General features: G+C 35.5%; 1 protein-coding gene across 4 annotated transcripts in view; it reads left to right on the plus strand.

The window, feature by feature from the left end:
• EFL1 (elongation factor like GTPase 1) overlaps positions 1-16756 on the plus strand; it is a 158799-nt gene that overhangs the window by 2016 nt on the left and 140027 nt on the right. For all 4 annotated transcript variants that reach the window (XM_038420081.2, XM_038420080.2, XM_038420082.2 and 1 more), the window contains 9 exons: positions 450-517; positions 673-757; positions 5720-5853; positions 6559-6696; positions 7897-8111; positions 12252-12375; positions 13449-13525; positions 13667-13803; positions 15475-15597. In XM_038420081.2, the coding sequence (XP_038276009.1) occupies positions 450-517; positions 673-757; positions 5720-5853; positions 6559-6696; positions 7897-8111; positions 12252-12375; positions 13449-13525; positions 13667-13803; positions 15475-15597 (1101 nt within the window). The remainder of the gene's footprint in view (positions 1-449; positions 518-672; positions 758-5719; positions 5854-6558; positions 6697-7896; positions 8112-12251; positions 12376-13448; positions 13526-13666; positions 13804-15474; positions 15598-16756) is intronic.

Consider the following 16756-nt stretch of genomic DNA (forward strand, 5'->3'; position numbering starts at 1 on the left):
TTGTAGTAAATGGTAAGTGTCTATATAGTGGCTCTTTTAGTTGATTTTTTTAAATTGTGTTGTGCTGGATGTTTTAATGGAAGAAATATTTTTCTGTTTAAGTGGAAATAATTTGAAATGGTGTTTGTTTTGGGAGGTTATTGTTTAATAGTAGTGGTTAATCTTTATTTCCATGTTGTAATGAGGAGTAATGGTTGGGTTTTTGTTGTTGTTTCAACATATTCTTTTGGTCACAGTTAAGGTTGCATTTTTTTGTGGAGAGGCATATCTTGTGGGAGGCAGATGTAGGTGATGCTGAGTAACCATAACTGGTTTTTAATAAAGTATTTTTATTAATTTTTTAAAGAAACCTGTGTGCCTGTTGATAGTTACTAGGTTGTAGCAATATCAAGTTTGATAACCCATTGGTGTGTGTGTATTTAAACAAAGTCACTTATTTTTCTTTAAAGGCAAAACCACTCTAGCTGATTGTCTGATATCTAGCAATGGAATAATCTCCAATCGATTGGCAGGAAAGGTACATTTTATAATCTAATCTAATATAATTAATTAGTATCATTTTTAAGGGTTCCTACAAATTTTCTTCCAGACATACCCTTTCTCATTTAAAATAATAGTTTAGGAAAATATCTGTGTACAAATTTATCACCTCTTTTTGTGTTTTTATTTTAGCTGAGATATCTAGACAGTAGAGAAGATGAGCAGATCCGAGGAATTACTATGAAATCTAGTGCTATATCACTGCACTTTGAAAAAGGTAAGGTAGAGATGCTGCACAAAAATGTACAGACTCTTGAGATTTTTTTTTTGCTTTGCTTTTCCTTCTATTTATTATCACTTTCAAGTTTTTTTTTTTTCCTGCAGTTAAATCCTAGATCTCTCCCTTAGTCCTTGGTTCTGCAGAGATTTACATTTTGCAATCTTGTGTTTTTAATCATTCTAATTAAAAAACATAACCACAGTTTTACTTCTCTGTGGTGCACATGCATTCATGAATTCAGTGGGACCCACTTGTGCTTAAAGTTCAGGATGTGAGAAAGCCTTTGCAGGATCAAGGCCTAACTGAGCCAGACATTTATGAATGATAACATCGTATGAACATTGTGCAGTATATCTTCATCTTGGAGCCTGCTTTACAAGTGAATTATGGAGGAAAGGATCTTTTTTTTTCTATAGCTCTTCATGCAAAAATGGCCAATGTATGCAAATATGCAACACGTAGCATAAATTTGTTGAAAACTGGTTAAGCGTTCATCACTAATATCCCCTTTAAAGTTGAAGTCTTTTCTCTGCTGAGTATTCCAAGAAGAATCATGTGGAAATTAAGTGTCCTTTCACTCCTACATGGTGGAAGCATGTTGATTGGAACAGTATTTAGGAAGTTTCTATCTCTAGTGTAAATGTTCTGTGGATGCCTGGAACTTCAGTTTTCATGCTACCTTTTATTTTAGAGGTGGAAGTGATGGGGAGGATGATTCACTCTCTGCTCCCAAAGTTGTGGAAACTTTCCATCATATGCACAGAAATAGTTTTTAATTAGCATTTTTATTTATCTAAGATTGCCAAACTCAGAAATAACATCAGGTTTTTAAATAACTTGGCCACAATTTAGAACAATTAACTTCTTGATAGAATGATCCTAGGCAAATGCAACATTAGTACTATTTGATGGATATATAGAATTTTTCCAGATTGGATAATTAGATTTTATTTCACTAAATTTAGTACATGTTCACCTATGTTGAGTAAGCAATGCTGATATCTTAGCATCAGAGAGAAATGCTTGGTTTTTGTAGTAAAAATATGCCTACGTCTATTGATCTAGAAGAAGTTACTCAACAAAGTTTTGCCCACATTGATAATACATGAAACTAACCACACATTTCCCAACTGCTGACTCTTGAGAGCAATAGGAACGTCATTGGATGAGACCCAAATACCTGCTGTTGCTCTGAGTTTGCTAATATTTGAACTCTTCTTTACCCTCTCCATGCTGTTTTTAGGTATTATTCATTACAGTTACATTATTTTCCATTGTCTCCTGGAATGGGAATGATGATGGGGAAAATGTAAGAAGTGGGATTTGTTAAAGTTGGCCTTTGTAAGTGTGTGGGGTGAATTTTTGTACAAACCTGTGTTTAGTATTTTCTTTTAAAAAATACTACATTGTAGGATGATCAGCTGTTCATTATCTTCCATATTTGTTCCCTGTATATTTTGGTTTTGATATCTTGTTACTTTAAGACCAAATGTTCCTATTTTTATTTTTCTAGTCCTCGGCCCTGAAACAGTGCCATCAATGAACACCATCTTCTTTTGACCACTTCTCTAAGTACATCTGACTAATTCTGTAATAATTGCACATAGTCCTAATTAGACTCTGCTATACTCTTATTTCAGGATGTCTGTTTGTCACAATGTTAGTTGTAGGTTTGGATAAGTTAAATTTGCCCGAATGCCCTTTCTTCTTTCTCTCCCCCCATCTTCAAGTATGGGAGCGGTTGGGCAGAGTAGATTTCTACCAGGCTAATATAGTAGAGCTAACTTTTGAGAGATAAAATAAACACATGAGCACTAATAACCTATGTAAGCCTTTCCGTTTCAGTTACATTGTGATTATAAAGTAGTTGAGGGCACTGTGGGGTATGCAAGCATTGGAAGACATGGCTAGCTTTATGCTTGAATAGAATTGTCTTGCTTTTAATTTTTTTCCACTATCTTTATGCTCTTTAGCTTTTGTGCTGACATTTAGATTAATTCTTTATTGCTTCTTTAACACAGAATTGGTTAGATTTTTATAAAACTGCATGAATCTTTTTCGTTAGTATTTGTGATGTTTTGAAAATAGAAATGTTGAACTCTCCACTTTAATTTCCTGTTCAGTTAGGGAGCAGTTTTAAACTGAACTTTAAATGTCTCCACGAGTCATTTACTGGTGTCTCTGTAAAACAAGATAACTTTTCTGGGGAAAGTGGGAGACTGTTTTATTTACTTATTTTTGAATGACAACCAGAGAACTTCCAGACTGTGATTATTCTTTCTTCATCTTCCTGGTTTCAGTTTAACCATTTGGTTAAGGTGTTGGGGAATTGTTCATTTTGAAAAGAATAGCCATGAAAGAATTAAAATACATTTCCATATATGTTTGTGTGAGCCTCCTGGCATGTTTACCCCAGCCCAGGAAGGACTAATGCCATGCCCACAATCTGTTCAGGCTCTTCCTTCTGGGCATAGCTTTATTCTTCCCACCTAAAACTCATGAAGCTATTTCCTTGCCCGAAGCAGGCTTCAGGGGTCCAGAGGCCTTTCTTCTTGTCTCTGTCATCCCAGTTCTAGGGTTAACCATAGGGGACCCATCTACTTCCAGCAGCTCCCCTACTCGCCTAATCCACTAATTGACTTTTATAATCATTGGATTATAATGATATAAATATTAGTTAACCGATCAGTCTCGGGTGGGGAGGACTCAACTCCCGTTAGAGGGCCAGCTATCCTGTGACAGCTGGTTTGAGCATTGTGAGACTTTGTGGATCTGTTACACAAAACCAGCTTTAAGATTAGAGTTTCATATGAAATTTAAAGCATCTCAATGTGTCTAACTCCACAAAACTAATGAAGAAGAATATATGAATTTGGTGCTAGCCTGCTGCAGAATTTGGAAATCTTGTTGGTAATTTTATGATGTTTTATAGTACTTGAACATTTAGGGTTCTGGCTCAGACTTCAGTTTTGAATTTGGGATATCATGAGTGAAGTTTATCCCCATAAGTGATAGCTTCCTGTGTTTTTATCTTTACATGCTGCAGTACCTACTGTCTTGACTCAGTTACAGAGTATAATTTTTGTTCCATTAATTATAATTTAATGCAATAATAGTTAATATACATCACTTTTTATCAAAATATGTTCTTAAATATGCAATCTGTTCTGTCCTAAACACATTGCTACAATTTTGGCCAAGCTAAAAAACTGGTTAGGAAATTCCTATAATTAAGTCATAGTATATAAAGAACAAACAGCTAAAAGCCACTGAAACTAATGTTTATTCCTTCAAAGTGCAATAAACATTGTTCAGGAGTAAGTGATACATAAACCGAATTTTTTTGATTTATCAAGACATGATGAAGATTCCTGGCTAGCACATCTTGTTTAAATGATGTTGGGGCTGTTGTTAGTTTTCTCTTGGCTTATTGAAGAGTATTGCCTAACTAATTTTGTTGCATACTTGGATGTTGTCTTCAGAGACTCATCTTATGTTGGAGCCACTGTTTTAGAGTGTGAATTTTTCTTGGTTGTTTAGGCATTAGCTGTTTGCTGATGAGTGTGGTTTGGATTTCTTAGTGGTCCTGATTCGTCTTGTGTATATTTTTGCTTTTGAGTGTATTTTCTCTTTCAACACAATAGCAGCTCTTCAGCAAACTCATCTTTCTCTTCCACTTGTCCCATCCAACAGCAGTAGAATGGAGTTGGGAAAGGATTCACAAGTCCTCAATTAAAAAACATTCTTTCTAGCTCAAGTTAAGTGTACCATTCGTATCAGGGTAGATGTCCTGACTGGGAGATCTGTTAGGCTGTGTAATAATCTCCCAGGAGTTGTAGTAGAGAAGACTTATACTCCCAAGGTTAGTGTTAGAAGCTTTTCACTTGTGATGTGTAAAATGAAGTTGGACAAAACACTAGTGGTGAACAAACCTATGCTAATGGGGGGATTAGATTAGAAGTCAGAAGTCTTTATTTCTTTTTTCTACCTAGTAGGTATATTAGAAATGAAAACTGCTGTAACTGGTTAGAATATTCTACTATATTCTATATTTGTTTTCTTTCAGACTTTATTAAAGGAAGGTATTACAATATTAAATATATTACTATATCTGAAACAAAAATTTGTGTGGCTAGGTATGGAAGTTGTTCAAGGTTCAGGTATATATTTTTAAAGGGCAACTTTCAATAGTGAATGACAGAAATCTAAATTTTGTAAAAAAATAAAATAAAGTCTAACAGCACCATGCAAATGTTTTCTTTAAGCTTGAGGAAAACTTCTTTCAACTATTATAGAAACATTCCCCTCCAGTGTTTGCAGACGCATTTTAACTTTGTGACTATACATGAAAATTAGAAATTGAAACTTAGTAGACCATATTGTCACTTCTAAGATGAGTAGAGTGCAAAAATGAACAAATGATGACAGTAGATTTAAAAAATTCTTCCATTTTTTAATAATCTAAAGATATATGCTAGTAATGCAGATAATGAAAATTGTTTTAAAAAAAATGTAGCTGCTACCTTAAGTAATACTTCAACAATTTATCTTTTAAGAGTAAAGGATTGACTTTCATGGTGAACTACTGTTAGTTTCTTTTAAACACAGATTTTAATATGGTGGTTCGTCTATTTGGCTATTGGCATTCCAAAATTGGTATGCTTTCTCCTGAGCTAGGTAGGGCCAGATTTTCAAAGGTACTTAGTGCCTAAAGATGTAACTAGGCACCAATTGTGATTTGCAAAAGTACCTAAGCAGGAGTCATTGGGAGTTAAGTTCCTAACCTGCTTAGGCACTTTTGAAAATTCCACTATCTACATTATTAGTTGTCTAAATATGTTTGACAATCAGGCTCCTGGTGTCCTTGCTAATATTAATGTCTATAGCTAAGTAATGAACATAGAAACTTCTATAACAGTCACTTTGTGTATTTAAAAGTAAATTATTGTTTGATTCTAGGTGATCAGGAGTATCTCATTAATCTAATAGACTCCCCAGGGCATGTGGATTTCTCTTCAGAAGTATCAACTGCTGTCCGACTCTGTGATGGTTGTATCATAGTGCTGGATGCTGTGGAAGGAGTCTGTCCACAGGTGAGATTTTAAAAAATGATTGAGAAAAGATGGAGATGAGACTAGACAAAAATGTTACTGTTTAGCTGTCTTAAATACATTAAACAGAAGAGACCTACAAACCAATGGTCAGAATTTCTGTAAAATGCTACTCTCTTTTAATAAATTGTGTATTGCATATGAAGTCTGATTTACTGCTGAGTGATTGATTGAGAGATTAACCATAGAATGTGTTCATGAATATGTGGTTGAGAAACTGTTTCCTTGGTTTTGAAGATACAAGTACATGCTCTCACTGGCAATGGAATATTATTACACAGAAGAGATAAAAATAAAGGGGAGTATAGAGTGCTTTTTTTTTTTTTTAAAAAGGTTACATCTTTTTCTTATTTTAGTGTATTTAAAGAGCAAAATTATCCAAAATAAAAGAATATCTCTAGTCTATTTATCCTCCTATGATTATAAGGTATTTTTTAATAAGAAATGTTTTTAAAATCTACATTGCTATGAAAATGCTTACTATGGCATAATTCTATAATAACTAACTCCATGTATTTTGGGATACAATCCACAGATGTTTAGAACCAGAAGTCGATAATGTATTTATTTAAATTTTGTTTCTAAACTTAGTGGCTTTTTCTTTAACATTGTAAGTATTAATTTTGTGATGTTAGGGTTTCCTTAACTCTTTCCTGCCTTTTTTTAACACTTTCTTTCTCCTGCTAGACTCAAGCAGTTCTGCGACAGGCATGGCTAGAAAATATCCGTCCAGTCTTGGTGATTAATAAAATTGATCGTTTGATAGTGGAGCTCAAGTTAACTCCTCAGGAAGCATATTCTCACCTTAAGAATATCTTAGAACAGGTATGAGGCTTTACAGTGCAACATTAAGACAATGCCTTTTGTAGTTTTTTCTCAATGCTCTAATTGCCACTTTCTGCCCTTTTTATTTGGACTAGAAGCAGTGCAAACTGTAGTGTGAGATAACCAGTTTTCCCTACCTTCTGATAGTCGTGCATTGTTGTGTCTATTCTAATTAAACCTTTTTTTAAGAAAACGTATGATTATTTAATACCTATTCCTCTTTACCTTTCTGGGCATTTGTAATGTACAGCTCTGAAAAGAATATTGAGTTCTTCTCTACAAGTCAGCAGGAGGCATACTCAGTGTTAATGGCATGTCTCAGAGATTTGAACGTTATAATACTATTTTTAAAACCCCTATTTATTGTCAGGTTTCAGAGTAGCAGCCGTGTTAGTCTGTATTCGCAAAAAGAAAAGGAGTATTTGTGGCACCTTAGAGACTAACAAATTTATTAGAGCATAAGCTTTCGTGAGCTACAGCTCACTTCATTGGATGCATCCGATGTAGCTCACGAAAGCTTATGCTCAAATAAATTTTAGTCTCTAAGGTGCCACAAGTACTCCTTTCCTATTTATTGTGTATTTGAGTGTTTTGGAGGCTGAAATAAGACTATATTTATAATCTCAAAAATACAGGCAGCCTGATTTGGGGTTGGAATTGTTAAATAGTCATCTTTAAATATTTAATTATAAATTGATTTTTCATTAATGGTTTGAGAACTGTGTTTACAGCTATTTCTTTATATGTCATATCCTCCTCCTTTGTGTTTTTATTTATTTTACGTATTGGAAATAATAATTCACCATTTCTCATTGTGAAAAAGAATACTTTTTTTTTTTTAAAGCCGAGAATTAAATCTCTAAATCCCACTAAGACTAGATATGATTTGTGAAGTATTACAGACATGGGGTGAAATCCTGGTCCCACTGAATTCAGTGGGACAACTCCCATTGACTTCCGTGGGACCAGGATTTCATCCACAATGTATGTGTATGTGTATATGTATATGTATATGTATATATGTATGTCTATATATATAAACTTTTTTTGCTAAGCTTAAGCAAACTGCCTTTGGATGTTTAAGCAACAGTCATATGATTTAGATAATTGAAATCTTCTTTGTGAAAAGATTTCACAGGTTGGTTGCAGTGTTTTAGAGCACTAACTATAATTTTCTGTGGTTTTACGTATGCTTTCTAGGTTAATGCAATCACTGGAGCTCTTTTCACCTCTAAAGTCTTAGAAGAAAGAGCTGAGAAAGAAACAGAAACTCAAGGGAATTCAGATTCTATACATGGAGATCAAGTTTATGACTGGAGTGCTGGCTTGGAAGATACTGATGATTCGCATCTTTATTTCTCGCCAGACCAGGGGAATGTGGTATTTGCCAGTGCAATTGATGGTTGGGGCTTTGGGTAAGTAAATAAGTGTAGGATTTCGTTTAAGTATCATTTACCATATTTAATACTAAGGCAGCTGAAAAATCTTTTGAACTGGTCTAAATACTTTTTAGAGGTAACCATTTTGCATTTTCCTATACATCCAATGGCATGTGAAAGCTGAATAGGTTTTTTTTTTTTTTTTTTTTTTCCCCCCCCAAAGATTCGATTCATGAGCTTGAAATAAATCACTATTTTGGTTCTTGACCGTTAGTTTCGAGGATTTTATATAAACTATGATGTTTAGTTGCTGTCTTTCTTTTAAGTTTCTGCATGCACACAAATTTCATATTTGTCTTCTTGTGACCTTCTATGAAGTTTTCTTAGTACTTCAGCAGATATTTGCATATCAGTTACACAGTGATGGCAGAGATATTACATTAAATCATAAGAAATCAAGCATTAAACAGCTACAGAAAACATAGAATTCCATATTTCATAGTGTTGTTAAGGGAATATGATTTTTGAATTTCTTTGCTTATGTTCTTAAGTGCCTGTTTTTTAGCTTTCGTTTCAGAAAGGGTAGGTGGGTCGTAATAAAGATTTGTAAACATTCTGATTGTTTACCACAAGGTGGAGTGCTTGTCTTTGTCTTTAACATGTACTTAAAGGGATACAGCTCATTAATTTAGGTTCAAATTTTATATTTTTATTGATGATTTGACTAAATTGTGTTTAGTTTAAAAAAAAAAAAAGTTATATCTTGTTCATAAATGTTGGGTGAATGTAATGCTTTTTGGTAAAAGCGATGCTATATATGGTCTGATTGGCTAACTTCTTTTTTTGTCACTTCTGTTCCCCAAATAGTTCCTTTGCAGATGGTTTGTATGCAAACGTGTCAGAAAACCTATTTATTTTTCTAACACAAAGAGCTAGATGAAAAGAGTATGGGAGGACCTCAGTCTTGAGAGTTTGACACGGGTGAAAACTCCCTGATATACTTTCAGGGAGCACTTGTCATATATCATTCTTGATGTAGGTTTGATTCTCACACAGAGAATGGTGTAGAACAAAGTTTATTTGACTTGAGGGAAAAGTGTTCATAACAGTCATTCATGTGGGAATTTTTAAGGCTAAATTGGATGGAAGTAGTTGAAAGAGGCACTGAGATTGGAGCTGCAATTCATAATGAGCTCAAATATTTTTTCTCGGACACTGGTTTTGTGTATCTTATTTCAAATCAGTTAACGTTCGATATGTAGTGGTAACAAAATAGTATTTCTGTCTAATAGAAAGTTTGATGGGTTTTTAAGCTTTATCGGTCATGTGACTGGTGATTAAACTAAGTGTGGTAAGGTAGGGAGTTGTGTTGGTCTGTTTTTACTTTAACATTTACTTTGTATCTGCTATGGGCTGGTTCTTGTGTGTTTAAAATTTAAGCTGGTGTGCCCAGAGCTTGGGATGTGAAGCTTTTGAAAGACTGAAATCTAAATAAATAATTACAAACTGATTTATTGTTTAAGCTTCTTATAGTAGAAGGATTTAAGAATATGACCTGAGCTCATTTGTGCATTTGATACCTTGGTGTGCTAGAGAGGATAGAGAAGCTTTTTGATTATAATATGGCAGTACAATAAGACATAAGAAAAAGTTTGAAAATAGGCCCAAGTTTGTTTGCAAAAAGATAATGCAACTCAATGTTAAGATTCCGCACAGGTTAATTTGATGGATTACTAAAATGTAGAAGCTTTTTCCTTCGGTTTTAAGACTTGAAATTGTTAGTGAATTATTTTGGGTTCTCTATGTACAGGACAGCATTTCAACTAAGGGAGTACTCCTGGAGCTCATGAGTCTTCTGTTGGAATCCTATTTGACTTAAGTCAATTTTTTCATTCTTGAATCTATAAATAAGTAATAGAATAGCTTCTGTTACTCTGTTCTCTGAAGTATACAGCATCCTACAGAACAGAGCAGTGATGGTGTTTATAGTATGCTGCTTATTCTGTAATTTTTCCGTCAGCAGAAAAATGCTTTACTGTTTTTGCTAAAGTTGGATGAAAACTGTTTTTGGTCCAAGGGACCATTTCTCGTTCGTTCTTAGCTGACATGGTCTGGCTTAGTGATGGCAGTGGTAGAATTTTCTTTAAATGGAAAAAAGGAGCATTTCCTTCTTAATTAATCTCAGGAGGATCTGTCCAGGCTACCAGCATGACCATCTGGTGAAATGTGGATCAATGAAGCATTTGCCTTAATCAAGGCAGGTTCTGGCTGTTATAATGTTTTGTGGTACGATTCCTAAGGAGATTCCATGTTTTCATGGTAGAGTAAATGAAGTCATTATACAGTGTTAGCCAGATCCAGTGCTGTGAGTGGTGCATCTGCTTTTCTCATCAAGTCCAGGTGTTGAAAGGGTGCAGTAAATCTATATACAGCAGTCATTGACATGCAACAAATCATGAGGGTTTTTCCCTTCCAAAGCCTTAGGGTAAGCTGCAGAAAAAGGGACATTTTTGAAATTTTTTTATAGGCATAACTTGTATGTTGCTGGCTTGGACAGGTTATTAATGTCTTTTGTTAGGAGTGTGAAGTCCTAACTAGAAGCTTTTAGAGGTTCCGAAGATAGATTATCCGGTACCAGTGTAGTATAAATATCATTGCCCTAATCTTATACACATGTATACAGTAGTCTGTCTCTCCTCTCTGTATAAAATCTCACTTTTATTTCCTCTTTACAAGGGATAATGTACAAACTTCAATATGTAGAAATGAAATGTTTTACAATGACTATTTCTCTCTCCCTTCTTACTGTTTAAAGAGAAATCTTTTTGGATTGAAAAGATAGCTTTTTTTTTTGTGCACAGTGAATCAAATTAGAAGTCAATTAGCAAGACTTGTTTGACTCAAAATAGATATATTCTTCTTGTTTGAATATACTGGATAATTAAGTCATATAAATACAAAGAAAAACTGCCAAAAGTGTCATGTAAAAAGTTTTATTTATAAAATATATAACATACTTTGCTTTTGGACTTTTTCCATGAATGTATTTTTTGTATAGTCAGACAGTACAATAGTGTGTATTCTAAAAATTTGGAAGCATATTTTATAAGTGCCAAAAGCAATATTGAAGAATATATGATCATGAAATCCTATACTTAAAGAGAGATGTTTTCATTTTATTGCTGACACAGCTTAACAAGATTTACGTAGATCTTCCTGTGAGTATAGCTATAGATCTGTAGTAGCTATTGATAGGCCATTTAGGGCTAACATCTTAAGATCTACCTGTCTGAAAGAGTGCCTCTATTCCCTTTTGATATTACTGTACTGCAGAGATATTACTCCTCTGCAGTCCTGATGAGCAGAGGAGCCCAAGCTGGAGACTTCACAATATAAAAGAAAGGGAATTGCTGGTTGAGTATTCTCAGCAAGGGGGTTTTAGAACTCGCTCTCTTCTCCTGGTCTGAAATAGCCTGCATTTGATGTCTTTCAGTGTCCAATGTAAAGCCCATTTATTCTCCCTTGCTGTTGAAACCATGTGAGGAACCATTATGCAGGTGTTAGGGTTTTTATTTAATTCTTCCTTTTTCCCTTGATATTGATGTGTATGGGAATTAGGAGGGATTTTTGGAGTAGTTACAGCAGCTAATAGATTGCTTAAATTGTATCTATAAATATTGGCAAGGTCACAGGGATACACGTTCTTTCTTTTTTTATGTATATATAAAAATCAGTAGCATATCATAATTCTAGCATGGCTTTAGGTTTTAAGTTTGCAATTCTGGCCACGGACCCTAATTAAAAAAAAACATGGTCCTCTCCGCAGAATGAATTTGAAATTCCTGACTTAATATGAATAATAATTTATGTTGTATCCTGTCACATTGCGATGACATTATACAAACATCAGTTCCTTTAGTTAGGATACAGATTCAGACTTCAAGTTGGCCTTTACGTAAAAAAAAAAAAAAATCAAACTAATACAGATGTATATTAAATAGTATTTTTAAAATTAAGTGTCCTGAACTAAAGAGAAAACAGTAGAAACTGTGGGGGTAAAATAAGGATGCAAGACTACTTAGATATGAATATCGCATAAGTTGACACAGGCTTACATTGATAAGCGTAATGTTGTGCATACCAATTTGTATCAAGATAGATTTTTCTTTCTTTTAGCATTGAGCATTTTGCAAAACTGTATAGCCAAAAGATTGGAATCAAACAAGCAGTACTTTTGAAGACCTTGTGGGGAGATTATTATCTAAATGCAAAGGCAAAGAAGATAATGAAGGGTGACCAGGTAATATATCTGGGATGCATGTTATTTTGAAGCTCCTTGTTGACCTTTTTTATTTGTTGGAAAGAAATTATAAGGTTTTCTGTCAAATATCCATGGGTAATACATTATTTGATCGGTAGCCTGATAGTCTCTAATGCCATTCCTCACAGTATGGCATGAAAATTCTGATCTCCAGTATTTTTTTAAAATTCATATTGCATAAATAGAAGCAATAGCCTCTCATTCATTGGGGCAGCTTTGCCTCAGGAGATTGGTGGAGAATCTGGCTATTGGAGGGATTCCTCTTGCACAAAGGAACCCTCGGGTATCTTAGAGCCAGCATAACCCCTCCTACATGCTTCATTTCTATGCCCAACATACAGGGCATGCCATCAGCCAGACATCAGGATACAGAGATGTTAGCCATGCTTCTATAATGAAAGAAGAGAGCTGGTAAGAGAGGAATGTTGTGTAGGAGCCACTAAGGCAGTCTATGCTATTTGTGGATTCTTCCAGCTTTAGAGCAGTTTTGCTCCAGGAAAGCATCATAAATGTATCCTCCCAGACTAGAGATTATTGCCTCATTTAGTCACTCCATTGCTTCATGGAGTGAATATGGTATTTTTAGCCTGTGAAGACCATGGCTGGGAATCTTCAGTTCTCTTGTATGAAGTATTTCCACTATTAAACCTGGGAGAGCAGAGCAGTTTCTCTCCCTCTTCTTCATTTAATATAGTTTTTCTTCTGTCTGTAGAAGTGAGAATTAATACTTATAAAGTATCACCAGACTCAGGACAGGCATGATCAGTATTGATAAGTCTCTCTTATTAAAAATTAAACCTTTTGTCCTTTGACTTTTTTCATGGCATGTGGTCCAATAATTTTCTCCATCCAAATTTGATTAGGGCTGTTGATTTACCTCACTTTATATACAGACAGATTAACAGATTTCATCTACTATGACTAGTTTTAAACACTACTTATGGAGGTTGCTAGTTTAATCATACAGACCTATTCATTGTGAAACTGATCCATGCTAAGCTATTGGCTATGTAATGTTTATTCAAGCTCCTAAATACTGTGTGCTCTTCTAGACAAAAGGAAAGAAACCTCTGTTTGTGCAATTGGTGTTGGACAACATCTGGAGTCTATATGAAGCTGTTCTGAAAAGGTAGGAGAAGTCCCAATGTTCTTTGAGTTCTTTTCACATGCTTTTTGCAGAGATAAAAATTTTTGAAATATTCTGATTATCACAATCAAATACTGTAGATGCTTGTGACATATCATTCTGCTGCTGTTTTTTTTTCCATAGAGATAAAGAGAAAATAGATAAAATTGTCACCTCTTTGGGATTGAAAATTGGTGCACGTGAGTCACGTCATGCGGATCCTAAAGTTCATCTCAATGCCATTTGCAGTCAATGGTTACCCATATCCCAGGCAGTGCTCTGTATCCTTAAGAAAAAAAAGCTATTTGGTGGTTTACCAGCAGTTCTTAGACTTCAAAGGGTTACCTATGTATTTTTGTATAATTTGTGTAAAATTTTTTTTTAAAAGGTATCACCTAGAAATCTAGTTTTATACATCTGTCTTTTTAACTAATATAGTGGTTCTCAAACTTTTGTACTGGTGACCCCTTTCAAATAGCAAGCCTCTGAGTGCGATCCCCCTTATAAATTAAAAACACTGTTTTTTATATATTTAACACCACTATAAATGCTGGATGCAAAGCGGGTTTTGGGGTGGAGGCTGATAGCTCATGACCCTCCCATGTAATAACCTCACGACCCACTGAGGGGTCCTGATCACCAGTTTTGAGAACCCCTGAACTAATGTATGTGATTATAAAAATGTAGCTGAAGGCATTCTCCCTCCCATCCCCTTCTTCCAAGATAGCTGTTCTTTGTAGTTTTTCTCTTGAGTACCTGCACAAGGGGAGAGGGAAACTGCACTGAAGTTAACTCTTTGTTTAATGGGCCAGATAGTTTTCCTGCACCTATCACAACACGGAATATGTTGAGTACCAGAATCACTGCACACTGGGAAATAGAGAGTTTGTAATGGTGCCCATTGTATATCGAACAGTTGACTATAATTATTTAAAAAGAAGCTAATAAGTTAATCAAGCTGGTGTTTGTTTAAAAAGGTCATTTTTTTTCCCAAAAAGAGATCATGTTTAGCCATATTTGCAAGTTAAACACTTTCGCTTTCTGATGCTGGGAGGACTTACTGATGTCAAAAGTTGCTCTAGTCTTCCAAGAACTTGTTTCAGTGGTCATTCTGTTGGCAAGGGAGGATATCTTGGCAATGCTAAAAAATTCCCATTAGTTTCATCTAATAATTTCATCTACTTTATCAGTTCAGTACTCTCTTAATTCTTTCTTTCCTGTTACTGTTTTCGAATAAGCTGCGTTTTTGTCAAGTCACTTTGTAGACCTTGCCAATTATCCATATAAAATTTTTCTAAATTCTGTATCTGTTGTGGACTAGTTAGTGAGGCATGTGAACATAGCATCTCTCTGCATGGAGTCATCTTTCCCTGCATGTTTTCCATTTCTGATTCAGCTTCTCACCGGGGTTACACTCCATATCAATTCTAGTTTCAATGCTATTTTGTCACCATTGGAGTGGTTTTGTTCCTTTGTAATCTGATGTTTGCTGATATAGTCCTAATGAATTTAAAAAAATCTTACCCGTTATGTTTTCAGTGTGTTTCCCTTCTTGATAAAATGATTTGAGATTTAAATTTAAAGCAGTTCATACCATCCAAATAAGTATTGACGTATTTTCTCTGTTCTAATATTCAGTTACATTTAAGTGCTTAATCTCTGATTTCCACCATCTTGGTGTTCCTGCATGTCTGCGTGCATTTAAAAGAAATAATTTTATGAAGTCTTTTGAGGTCGGATGGGCTTACAATATGCTTCTATTTTGTAGTTTATTTAATCATAAATATATATATTTTAAAAAGGTCTTTTTTTGAAGGATTACTTCATTGGCAGTTGGTGCACACAAATGGTAACGTTTTTTGATAAATACACTATCTGATGCATATACCTAATTTCTAGTTAATAAAGAACCGTATATGAGGTTTCTGGACATCCTTAACAATGTGCTTTAGCTATGGTGTGTAGTAAACTCCCCAGTCCTCTTGATATTACTGTTGAGAGGGTAGAGAAGTTGATGTGTGTTGGAGCTAGAACTTTTGATTCTCTACCCCCAGAAACTCAGGAACTGAAAAAGGGTAAGTAAATCTTGTCTCAACAGCTTGAAAATAATGTCAGGTTTTTTTTTTTAAATGCACTCACCATATCTGTCTTTGGGTCATAAGTATCTGTATAACCTCTGCTTTGCCGCTGTCATTTAGTGTACATGCTGTCGTTCACCAGATCTTTGATTCTGCTGTGCTAGAGTATTAGGCATCTTGTTTTATTGTTCAGTATGTTTCTGCGACCTTGTGTATTGCTTAGCTTTTAGACCCCCTCAGGTTGCAAATAGAGTATATTGATGGCTTGAAATTATGTGTACAGGGTTTTGAGAGAAGGGTAGGAGGTAAGCATTGTCTCCTGTTGTCTAGAACTAAATGCAAATGTAATGGAGAGGGAATTGACTTCTATACCAAGTTAAATATATAGTCACTAGGTGTTGTGATGGGGTCAAGCCAGATGGCTACAGGAAAATGATAGAAAGCAGATACATTAGCCCCAGGTTAAATAGGTCCCTTTTCCCTGGATAAGGTAATAGGGAAGGTTCCAGAACAATCAGGAACTTTCTGGAAACAATTAAGACAGGCTGATTAGAACACCTCCAGCCAATCAAGAAGCTGCTAGAATCAATTAAGGCAGGCAGGCTAATCAGGGCACTTGGGTTTAAAAAGGAGCTCACTTCAGTTTGTGGGGTACGTGTGAGGAGCTGGGAGCAAGAGGCGCAAGAAGCTGAGAGTGAGAAGGCATACTACTGGAAGACTGAGAAGTACGAGCATTATCAGACATCGGAAGGAAGGTCCTGTGGTGAGAATAAAGAAGGTGTTGGGAGGAGGCCATGGGGAAGTAGCCCAGGGAGTTGTAGCTGTCACGCAGCTGTTACAGGAGCCACTGTAGACAGCTGCAATCCACAGGGCCCTGGGCTGGAATCCAGAGTAGAGGGCAGGCCCGGGTTCCCCCCCCATCCCGCCAACTCCCTACTCGATACTGGAGGAGTTGACCTGGACTGTGGGTTCCACCAGAAGGGAAGGTCTCTGGCCTGTTCCCCGATCCACTAAGTGGATCAGCAGAGACTGCGGGGATTGTTCTTCTTCTTCCTTTTCCCCATGCTGGCCAGTGATGAGGCTAACTAAGTGAATGGCAGATTTGAACCACGAAAGTGGCCAAACTGAGGGCTGCCGTGAACATCTGAGGCGAGCA

This window comes from Dermochelys coriacea, chromosome 10 (assembly GCF_009764565.3).
Source record: "Dermochelys coriacea isolate rDerCor1 chromosome 10, rDerCor1.pri.v4, whole genome shotgun sequence".
In the NCBI taxonomy this organism is placed as follows: Eukaryota; Metazoa; Chordata; order Testudines; family Dermochelyidae; genus Dermochelys; species Dermochelys coriacea.